Genomic DNA, 10,297 nt, shown 5'->3' on the forward strand with positions numbered 1-10,297 from the left:
TGGATGAATACGATCTGTGAAAAGCAAGCATCAGAAATAATGGGACCCATTAGCTAATTACACTTCATCATCAAACACGCATCAGCTGCAAAATGTAATATGAGAATTACTTTCTGGTCATCCCAGATCTTTCAGATTGTAAGAGCTGCCATAGAAAAAGCACGTGCCTTCTTTCCTGAAATACTTCATGCTTCTCAGTGAAGGAACCCACTGATTTTCAAGAGGTATAAATCTGTATAAGACAGAAGCCTTCTGAAGCGTATAAAGATGATTTTGCTGTCTGAAGTAAAAACTTCAGGGAATATGCTTTGTTTGTCATGCATGAAATATGAACAGATCTTTTCCCTGGTTAAAATTATCCACTCTGCTTAAAAAAAAAAACCTACAATGTATAATTCAATTGCAAATTGGGGCATTTTGGTAGAAGGCATGGATTTTTTTGAATATGATTATGGCCTATGAAGAATAAATGTTTCTTCACATTTGCCCTAAATGCCCCTTTACAACAATTTTTTTTAATTTTCTATGGCAGCACACATAGAAGTAATTGACCATATTTTGCCATAGCTCTCACCTTTCTATTGTTTCAGCTATTACATGAGGAAGACAATCTCACTAATTCTCACACTATTTTTCCATGGTGAGCATTTTCTCTCCTTCTGATAGGAGGAAATTTAGAGTCACATTACAGCTGGCCTTGTTAACATATTGACCTTGACTCTTTGTTGCCTTACACTCTCAGTAGCTGCATACTTCTGCGTTAAGTGGAAGCTAAAATGCTGTTCTCTTGGAATGTTTAACTTTTGAACTTACATGTGAATTTGATTTGAAAGATGACAATGTTCAAGTGGAGAACCAACATCATGATTTCACAGGGAAGTCCAGTCACTTGCTATTCTAAATTCCAAACTACATAAAATCCCAGAAAAAAACACCCCATACAAACACATAAATAGCAAAAATCTTCAATAGATTTGACTCCCGCATAGGAATGCCAAATAAAATCTGTTAGCATTCAAGTAACAAATAAGCATATATTTAAAATTCACTGACTGCACTACATCAGCCTGACAGTACTGGTGGGCAGCAGACTGACACCCAGGTTTTGTACTGCAGTTTCCCATATGCTCCACACCAGCACATTTCCAAATGAATATAAAATGCTGCACTGCTCAGCCCAGCTCACTGACTCCGCTTAGTCCCCCTTTGCCTACCTCCTGCCATTCCTTCCCTTCCTGCCCTCCTCCCCATGGAGCCACGTTACCTACACAACGTGTGCGCTCCTGTCGCAAAGTGAGGAAACAATTGGAGACGAGGTTGGAGATATTCCCCTATAGCGCTATATATACACCCTGCTGTGATACCCTAGCTGTCTCCAGCAAACCGACAGAGCAGCGGTGCGTGCACCGGGTCTGTGGGAGGAGAGTAGATCACAGCAGCACCTTACACCACAGCCTGCAATGAGGTCAAAGCAGCTCCAGTGGAGGAGGTCAGGCAGTGAGAGACTCTCAATCCTTTAAAGCCTCACTAAACACCCATGTAAAAGATTTAGTAGTTGTAAGATACTTGTAAGTATAAAGATGCACAAGAGATCATCTGTTAGTATGATACAGAATCACTGTGAAATCAAGGAGTTGAGTTAAATCCAAATATAAAATAATAAAAATGCCCTATCAAGATGGGTTCAAACCTGCCAGTTTTCTCTTGAAATGCTCCTTCTGGTAAGAGTGGTTTATCAGCAAATATGCCTTACTTTCTCCGGGCCTGATTAGTCACTGTTTTGCATGCTGTGTAACTCTTCACACTGGTGCAAAGTTAAGGTTATAAAAAAAGGTTGCCAAACAAGTGCCCTACCTTCCACAGGTGCAATTATTTTACAAATAAAAAGGAAGCAAAGACAAAAGCCTAGGTGGTGCTTGGAGATTCTTACAACGTTATTCTTTGTGAAATCAGAGATACTTTACCATTTTAAAGTATTCTGTCCTCAGTACAACTAAGTAGGGATATTGTTAGTGCTTGGAATTTTCTTCAGAGTATGGTATCTTTTTTTTTTCATTCTGTATCTTTTGCTTCTTTTATATATCGTGATATTTATGATCTAGTTCTCTCTTCCCATGTTACAGCCTAATTTCTGCGGTAGGTGGTTTCTAAATGCCTTTTAGCTCCTACCCCATTTTTGTACTGGAAAGCAAAGGAAACAAGCAGCACAAAGCCTTTGACCTCATGTTCCAGGCAACGCTATCAATATATGTTGGCTATCTTCTTATTTTGCTAACAGAAGACAGAAAGATACATATGTGTAGGCATATCACTGGGTTTTATGCACAGGCTCTTCTAGGATGAATGTTTCCAGTTCCAGGAAGAGCACACAGCAAATGAACACCCAAATGAGGATGAATGTTTAGAACCCAATGAAAGCATGCTCCCAAAATGTAAGCTTTATACAAGGAGACATTTTAAACCCCCCCACGTAATGGTGTACTTGGTATTAGAACATAGGTCTTCATTAGCAGACCTCAAATAATGCCCACAAAAGGAGCAGATTTATATTTGCTTTCTTTTGTGTTCAAAATGCCCTGAACACCCAACAAAACTCAGATCCTAATGGCTCACCTTTGGGTTGATCATAAGTCTTAGTCGAATCTTTTTGTCTAACTGGGTTAATTAGGTATTACATTTTCTCTTTTTCACCTAAATAAAGGTTTTATATTGTGTAATATTTCAGCTCCTGCAGCTGCTTTCATTATGCAAGTAAAAGATCTCTCTTATACAGAGCCACCTATTTTCACCAAGTATGTACAAGCTAAACTGGTTTTGAAATTTCCATTCTTCCGTGAAAACTAACTCAAATCGGACAAAGATTTGGTGACTATTCCCCTTCCCCCAATGATGGGGAAAGTGGATGACAGACATGTGTGACTGCATAAACACTGTTCCTTAGGAAACAGCCTTAAAAAAAATAAATATCACTTTTCAGGTCACATGTTAAAGCTTTGTACAATTGAGGGTTTGAGATGTGCTAAGTCTTACACATTCTGCACAGTACTATTCACTTGAATAGAACTAATCACTCAAATTGCATAAAGCTAAGTGCTTGTTTAAATCCTCACATGACTGATGACTAATGTTCAGTATTTAAAATCCTGTCCAAAGACAAAGGAACTGATTGTTTCATTTCAGCAGTCAACTCTCTAATTAATCATAGTCATTTAAATCTCTACCGTTTGAAATATCTAAGAAGCATGACCTTGCTTCATCGATAGATTCTGCTTTTGTCCTTCTGGAAAATTTTGCATACTAAATACCAAGCCATAGAAGTAAAATATTTTTAGTCTGAAAGTGGCTTAAATTCCATGTTTTATGAGACGCTAAAGAAGGAAAACAAAGATAAAAGCTGAAATTGATGGTGCTCCACGGATGTCCTGAACCTAAGGAAAACTCCTTGACTTGATCTTAAACATAACAGTCGTTATTTAAGTGGGTATAAAGAACTGCCAGAATATGCCTCGGTGTACAATGCTAGAATAGAATAGAGGGTTTAATGCTTCATCTTCTCCAGCAATTTACCAATCTTTAAAACTAAAAAAGCTATGTAGTTTGTATTGCTGCATCTCAAGGAGGTCCAAAGAGCAACTGTAAGCCTTTCGGGGAAGGCATCGTTTTGTTCTCTTTATACCAGAACCCCAGCCGGGTTCTGCTCGTGACTGGGATACCCAACAGCAGGTATGCTATGGTGTCAGCACTAGGCGTCCCATAACTGAAGAAAACGCCTCTCGCAGGCTGTGCACCCTCTCTATCGCTCTCAAGAAGTCCTTCAAGCTGCTGTAATCCACGCCAGAGCTCGGGCAATGAGTGACTTCCCCCAGCCCCCCATTCTAACCTCACCCGTTTGAGCACGGGCCGTGCCTCTCCCGGGGTGCTGGGCCACTCACCGGGAGGCGGCGTGCAGGCCTTCGGCCTCCTCCGGGCGGCGCCCGGGCTCCCTGCGGGGGAGAGGCAGCCGCGTCCCGCCTGCGAGCGGCGGGAAATCCCCTACGGACAGACCCCAAAGCAGCAGCATGAAGCCCGCAGAAGGTGGCTTCTGCGGGGGGGTGGGGCGGGCAACGCCTGCCCACCGCTCACCGAGTCTAACGAGACCCCATCCCCTTACCTCACAAGGACAAAGTGAGGTAATTCTGTGTGCGGCGAAACTAACTTTAAAAACAAAACAAAACAAAACACCAATACACAGAGCAAAACGGGGAAGGGGAAAAGACGCAGTAAGCCTACACCACCGTGCCGAGGTCGAAGCGGGGAGCCTTACAAAAGGTCCGGTCCACCACGTTCAACCCTCCCCTCCCCCCCAGCGCCTATCAAGCCCCTGGGCCGGACGCAGGACCCGCGCTTCTCTGCTAGCGGGGAGGCGGCAGACACAGCCCCTCCAGGAGCCGGAGAGACAGTAGGCGCGGCGCGGCCCCTCCGCCGTGCCTCGCCAGCGGCCTGCCTGGCTCGGCCCTCCCCGGGGCGCGGCGCAGAGCCTCCGGCCGGCAGTGACCGAGGGACGGTGGCTAACAGATGCCGCGAGCCCGCGCTCCCCAGCCCGCCCAGCTCTGGGCTGCCGCAAAGCGCGGCCGGGCAAGGGAGGGGCGGGCGGACACACGCACGCTCCGTCGTGCTGCCGGAAGACGGCATTGCGCTTTGCGGCCGTGCTGCCCCTGAGAAGAGGCTGGGAAGCCCCATTCGGCCTTTTCCTGGTGCCGCAGCTGAGGGGAGGGTGAGTGTCCGGGGAGCTCCGGCTCCCGCCGCCCGCTCGTGCGCTTTCCCCTGGCAGCGCTAACACTGCCTTTCTCTCTCTTGCAGGAGGAGTCATGCCGGCTAAGGGCCCCCTGCAGAGCGTCCAGGTCTTCGGACGGAAGGTGAGGCCGGCGTGCCACGGCCTGCTCCGTCCCCTCGCTCTCGGGCTAGGCCGCGCCCTGTGGCTTTACGCGCTCGGGGTCCTTCGGCCCCAGCTCAGGAACAGCGGAGCCGGCTCCTCGCCAGGGCCGTGTGGCGGGGCTGGTGCGCGGGAGTGCCCGCGGTGGCCAGGCCTGCTCGGCAGTCCACGTGTCCTGCTCTGCCGGTGCCGGAGCGCGCCGTGTCCCCGGGGCCATGCGGGAGCGGGCGGAAAGGTTGGCTCTCTTAAGGAGTGGGCCCGAGTTTTCTGGGTCGGAGCTCTGCCCTCTCTCTCGGGAGCGCCCGCCGCTGTCGTCCCCAGGCCATCGGGGCTTGGCTTATCATTGCCGGTGTCCGAGAACCATGTTATGCGGTGGTGGTGGTAAGATAAAGTTCGCACTGCTGGGATTCAGTGGCTCGAATAATTTTAGGCAACAGGTTCTTGTGAGGAAATGAACCACAAAAATACCGTGTTGCGGAATGGAGAGGGTATCTTTACCTCATTTATAATTGAATCTTATAACTATATAGTATTTACAACTATAAGTATAATTTTATTAAGATGGTGCCTTAATACTATGAGTCAGTACCTGGGAATGATACTGTGTTGCTTAGTGTAAGATGTTAATCTTGGGCATAAAACTAAGATGTTTGGATTGTTAAATAGAAATTCCTTTCATGCTTTCATGCTGTTAGTGCAAAAATGAAATGCTGTACTAATACACATTTGGATTTTTAGAAAACAGCAACTGCTGTTGCCCACTGCAAGAGAGGAAATGGCCTCATAAAAGTGAATGGAAGACCTCTGGAAATGATTGAGCCCAGAACCCTGCAGTATAAAGTAAGAATCCACCCAGCTTCTCTCTTCCCCCCACCCCTTGATGTTAAAACACCTTTATAAGCGTAATTGTTTGGGGATGGAGAAGAGTTGCTTGTCTTACTGACAGTACTAAATTTTTCGTTGTGTGTTACCTGATTACCTGAAATGTAGATGCTGTTAGGAAAATTCAGAAAACTGTCTTTCTGTGATTGCCTTGTTGGGAAGGGTGGGCTTTTTGCTTAACTGGATTCACGTATGTTACTGTAACTATGTGAAGTATTTTCAGCACTTCACATCTATTTTTTTAAATTGAAACAGGTGACTTAAAGCCCTCCTTTTTAAAAGATTGTTTAGGACTTAATAAAATAGCTCTTTGAGCACTGCTGAGGGAGTGTAAAACTGACTAGATAACTATAAAATGTAACAAGTAGTGGAGAAAACCACCTACACACATTACTTCAGATCTTCAATTTTAATAAACTTTATTTAAACTGATTTATTTTTCTGGTGTAGTTATGGCATTCTACTTAAACTGTTCCCTCTTAATTCCTATGTGCAGCACATGCTTTGCTATTAAAATTTCTGAAACTTAAATAAATAAATTCAAGTTTTAAGTAAATTTATTTTATGACAGCACTAGTAGGTAGGTGTCAAAAAACTTTGCAAGAGTTGTCCTTAATTTGAGTCTGTGCTTGTAAAATCAAGGCCTCGTTTTTCAGAACATTCAGTAACTTCACATCTGGTAAACCTTCTACAAGCTCTAATCCTTGTTGTTTCTGATCACAAATTAATTTTCTTTCTGTGTTTTGTTTCCCAGCTGCTTGAACCTGTCCTCCTCCTGGGGAAGGAACGGTTTGCTGGTGTTGACATCAGAGTCCGTGTAAAGGGTGGTGGCCATGTAGCACAAATCTATGGTATGATTTTTGGTGGGATCTCTGGTGTGGGCTAGAACAGGTCAAGCCACATATTTAAGAGGCTTAAGTTTAGAATAGTAACTTGTGCCTCTCGATGTTCTGTTTCTTTTTCCACTGAGCAAATGTAGTTTTTCCTGAGGACTTATTGTTACATTTAATGTGCAAAACTATAACATCTGGAGTAAGTTGAATGAAGTAAATTCATGACATTGTGAGGAAATGTGAGGAAACAATCTTTGTGTCTTGCAGTGTGACAGACAGGACAGTTCAAGTGCAGCTGAGCATGGAGATTTTGGGAGGGGAGAAGGGGATTTATCATGAGAAATTATACCTTTAGTTGTAAATGTCCGTGTTGTTCAGAAGCATCTTTCAGCTGACCGGCAAAGCTAGGCAGTTTTTTCCCCAGCAGAGAACATTGAGAGCATATTTGCATTAGTTAGCCTTTGATTGAATTGCTCTTTCCAAATAATTATTTGTTCTGCTGTCTCAGTTTGGGTATGGGTTAATGAAGTGGAGCTGAAGCTGCATAAAGAGCAGAGACGTGTTTCAGTCTCAAAGTTGTTTGCATTCGATTTTCATCAAAATCCTGCTCTTGATGTTCTGACAGATAACAGCCTAACATCACAGTTAATCCCATAGTCCCGATTTGAGTTCTGGTTACTGTTACTGTGCTACAGGCTTGTTTTATTGAGGCATGCCAGAAGAACTGCTTGTACTGTCCAGTTGTCCCTTTTGCCTCCTTAGTCTTTGAATGCACTGATCAATTTTATCCTTGTTGAAAAGTACAAACATTTCAGAGAACTGTGCTTCTGAGGATTTTGAAAGTTGATCTCTTGTAGGTAGAAGATGAACCTACGTTAGTACTTGGGAAAGGTGGTGATGGAGACTGCCCTTGTGCAGTTCCTCAGCTAGCTGGCAGTTGTCAAATCAGCAAGTGAACTGTGGGCGGCCTCTTGGCACAGATTTCTTCAGATTTGCCAAAGTAAAGGTCACGTGGAGTATGTGGGAGGGGAGATTAAGGAGGGAAAGGACAATCTTGCAGAAAACAAGACAGCAAGTTTCTCAGATAACTGGCACTTTGTGTTTAAGTTTTAAATACATTTGCAATTCTTGCTGATCCATTATCTTTTTTTCTTTAACAGCTATCCGTCAGGCTATTTCCAAAGCATTGGTGGCTTATTATCAAAAATGTAAGTTGTTTTGATTGTTTGTTGTATTATCCTTATGTGGAAATGTATGGCTTCTGGTAGTTTTGGTGCAAAAAATGTTAATAGGGATTTGTTCCATGTGAAACTTCTTAAACTGAAGATATTTATTTTTGAAACAGACGTTGATGAAGCTTCCAAGAAAGAGATCAAGGATATCCTCATCCAGTATGATAGGACTCTGCTGGTTGCAGATCCTCGCCGTTGTGAATCCAAGAAATTTGGAGGACCTGGTGCTCGTGCGCGCTACCAGAAGTCTTACCGTTAAAATTGTTCTCCAGTCATGTGATGGTCATTGAACATAAAGATAATTTGATAAATTTCATGTTTCTAAATTGCATTTTTCTGTGTGGGCAAACAGATCTTTTTTCACTGTGTGTTAACCTAAGATTGATACACAAATTGATGGGTAAAAGTAAAATCAGAGGACAATTCTTTTATCCCTTCACAGTAAGTCAGTCTAGATAGATAGGGTCTTGGGAATAAATAAAAGCTTTCTCCTGTTGATGAAGGTGCGGTTATCAGAATGTAAAGAAGGCTTACATCCTATAATTTGGTGGGTACATGCAGCAGTGTAGCAGTTCATTAAAGCAGAATTCAATCTTTTCCTTTCTGGTAAACCTAAACAAAGATGAACCCTTTCCCTTACCTGGATGGCCACTCTTCCTGGTGTGGAACCAACAAGAGTATCCCATGTTCTTCCCACGTGTAAATGTCTGTCTCAGCCTGGTTACAGACTTAGTCCATAGTGCATATGAGTGTGGATCTGATTCCTAGCTGGTGATGTTCTGTATCGTGTTATGTGACTCGCCTTGGTGTGCTGCCCTGCTGTAATGCAGCACATGGAGCAGCTTGCTGCATACTCTTCAGCGCTGGCAGTTCGTGTTCCTGCAAAGGTGTGCTTTGTGTTCCTTGTGTATTCACCTGAAATACCACGCTGAGAGTCAAGTTCCCAAGACCGCTATGGAATATTGTATGGCAATGAGCATTGTCCCTCTGCTTGAACTGCTTTTGTTTGTGCTTGCTTGGTGGTTAGTGGCAAGGAATTTACCCCCTGGGGCTAGAGTGGGTATTCAGGCAGCTGTTCAAACGTTCTGATTTAAACTTCACTCACGTTGTCAAAACCAGGTAATTATGGGGACAGGGAAGGGAAGTTTATTGAACTCTTGCAAACCAGATAGTACAGAGGCAGAGTTTTCTGGATTAGTATGTCTAAATGTAGGAAACTTTTCTGTTTCAAAAATAGTATTTTGTAACTAAAACATGAAAAGGATTTTGTGTTACAAATGAGATTGGGTCTAAACGGTTCATCCTTCCACTGTATGTTCACGCAATACAAGCACAGAGGGATGCAGACCTGGAAAAAAACAATAAATGATTTAATAAAAAGAAAAATCCCTGTGAAAGTCAAATTGCTTATGTCATGAGCTAGGTGTGGCAATTTGAAGATCTTACTGGGAAAAACCTGGAGTTGAAAATACAGCAGTAGTTTTCAAAGATCTAGCTCGGGTGTATCAAACACAAAAAGAAATGTTGAAACCGAAGATTTTCATTCTGGAAGTGATCTACCAAGGACAAAAACGATGAGTAAAGTTCGGAGTAAGACATGGGATGTGCCAACAAAGGCTGTTTGAAAGGTTAATTCTGTCCCTTGGAAGAGATGTAATTGACTGAGGCTTTGGGCGTGAGCTGACCTGACAGGCACGGGAGCAGCCCTGGACTGTTTCCTGTCTCTGAAAACCAGTTTGGAGAGGAACTGGAAGAACTGTTGGAGAGCCAAGGAACTGAGAGCCTAGCTTCTGCTGGATTGCTCTCTCAGCCTGGTAGTTTTGTGCCTATTGTACCCTTGTATGCCAATACTGAAATTGTTACGGGAGCACCTTGACACTTGAGATTTTTGTTGAGTTTTCTATTAACGTGGTATTTGTTCTCTCACTTGTTGAATGGTAGGTCATTTCAGTGTATGCAGTTAACACAAACCAGCTTCATTTGTGAGTTGGGTTGGGGAATTGGAAAGAATAGTACAATTTTGCCCTTTTCCCCTAGTTTAGGGGGGAAGTGGCTTTTTATAAATGGTGATAATTGTGATGTCTCTGCTTTTTCTGTAGAAAGGCATTGAAGGCATCTTCACTGAAGTGTAGTTATTCAAGAGTTAAACATGCAACTTGAACAAATTCCTTCTGAAATGGAATTCTCCATCCGTCTCCCATTTTAGCTGTCAGCATTTGCCACATAATACTGCGTTACGTGACCTGAATAGAAGTAGAACACTCTTACTCAAACCCCTCATGCTCCCATTGAAATGGAGGCAACTGTTGTATATTCTGTCACCAATTTACATACCAGGATTTTTTTTGTTTTAGACTGAGTGAACAAGATATTCTATTCCAGATGCTTGCTGTGTCTTTGGCAAGATACATGCTTTACTTACCTCAGTCCTCCCCTTT

The 10,297-nt window shown here is 43.4% G+C and overlaps 1 protein-coding gene across 1 annotated transcript; it reads left to right on the forward strand.

Annotated features, from left to right (window-relative positions):
• Positions 1 to 4,652: 4,652 nt before the first annotated feature.
• RPS16 (ribosomal protein S16) lies at positions 4,653 to 8,170 on the forward strand. Its single transcript, XM_054805336.1, has 6 exons — positions 4,653 to 4,753; positions 4,840 to 4,895; positions 5,651 to 5,752; positions 6,549 to 6,645; positions 7,788 to 7,835; positions 7,973 to 8,170. Exons 2-6 carry the CDS (start codon positions 4,848 to 4,850, stop codon positions 8,116 to 8,118), a joined length of 441 nt encoding a protein of 146 aa, XP_054661311.1. The 5' UTR covers positions 4,653 to 4,753; positions 4,840 to 4,847; the 3' UTR covers positions 8,119 to 8,170.
• Positions 8,171 to 10,297: the final 2,127 nt, after the last annotated feature.

Source organism: Grus americana, chromosome 1, assembly GCF_028858705.1.
Source record: "Grus americana isolate bGruAme1 chromosome 1, bGruAme1.mat, whole genome shotgun sequence".
NCBI lineage: Eukaryota > Metazoa > Chordata > Aves > Gruiformes > Gruidae > Grus > Grus americana.

Coding starts and splice junctions, on each gene's coding strand:
- RPS16 (XM_054805336.1), top strand. CDS start 4,848: ATGCCGGCTAAGGGCCCCCTGCAGAGCGTCCAGGTCTTCGGACGGAAG. Junction 5,753..6,548: donor CCAGAACCCTGCAGTATAAA/GTAAGAATCCAC, acceptor TTTGTTTCCCAG/CTGCTTGAACCTGTCCTCCT. Junction 6,646..7,787: donor CCATGTAGCACAAATCTATG/GTATGATTTTTG, acceptor TTTCTTTAACAG/CTATCCGTCAGGCTATTTCC.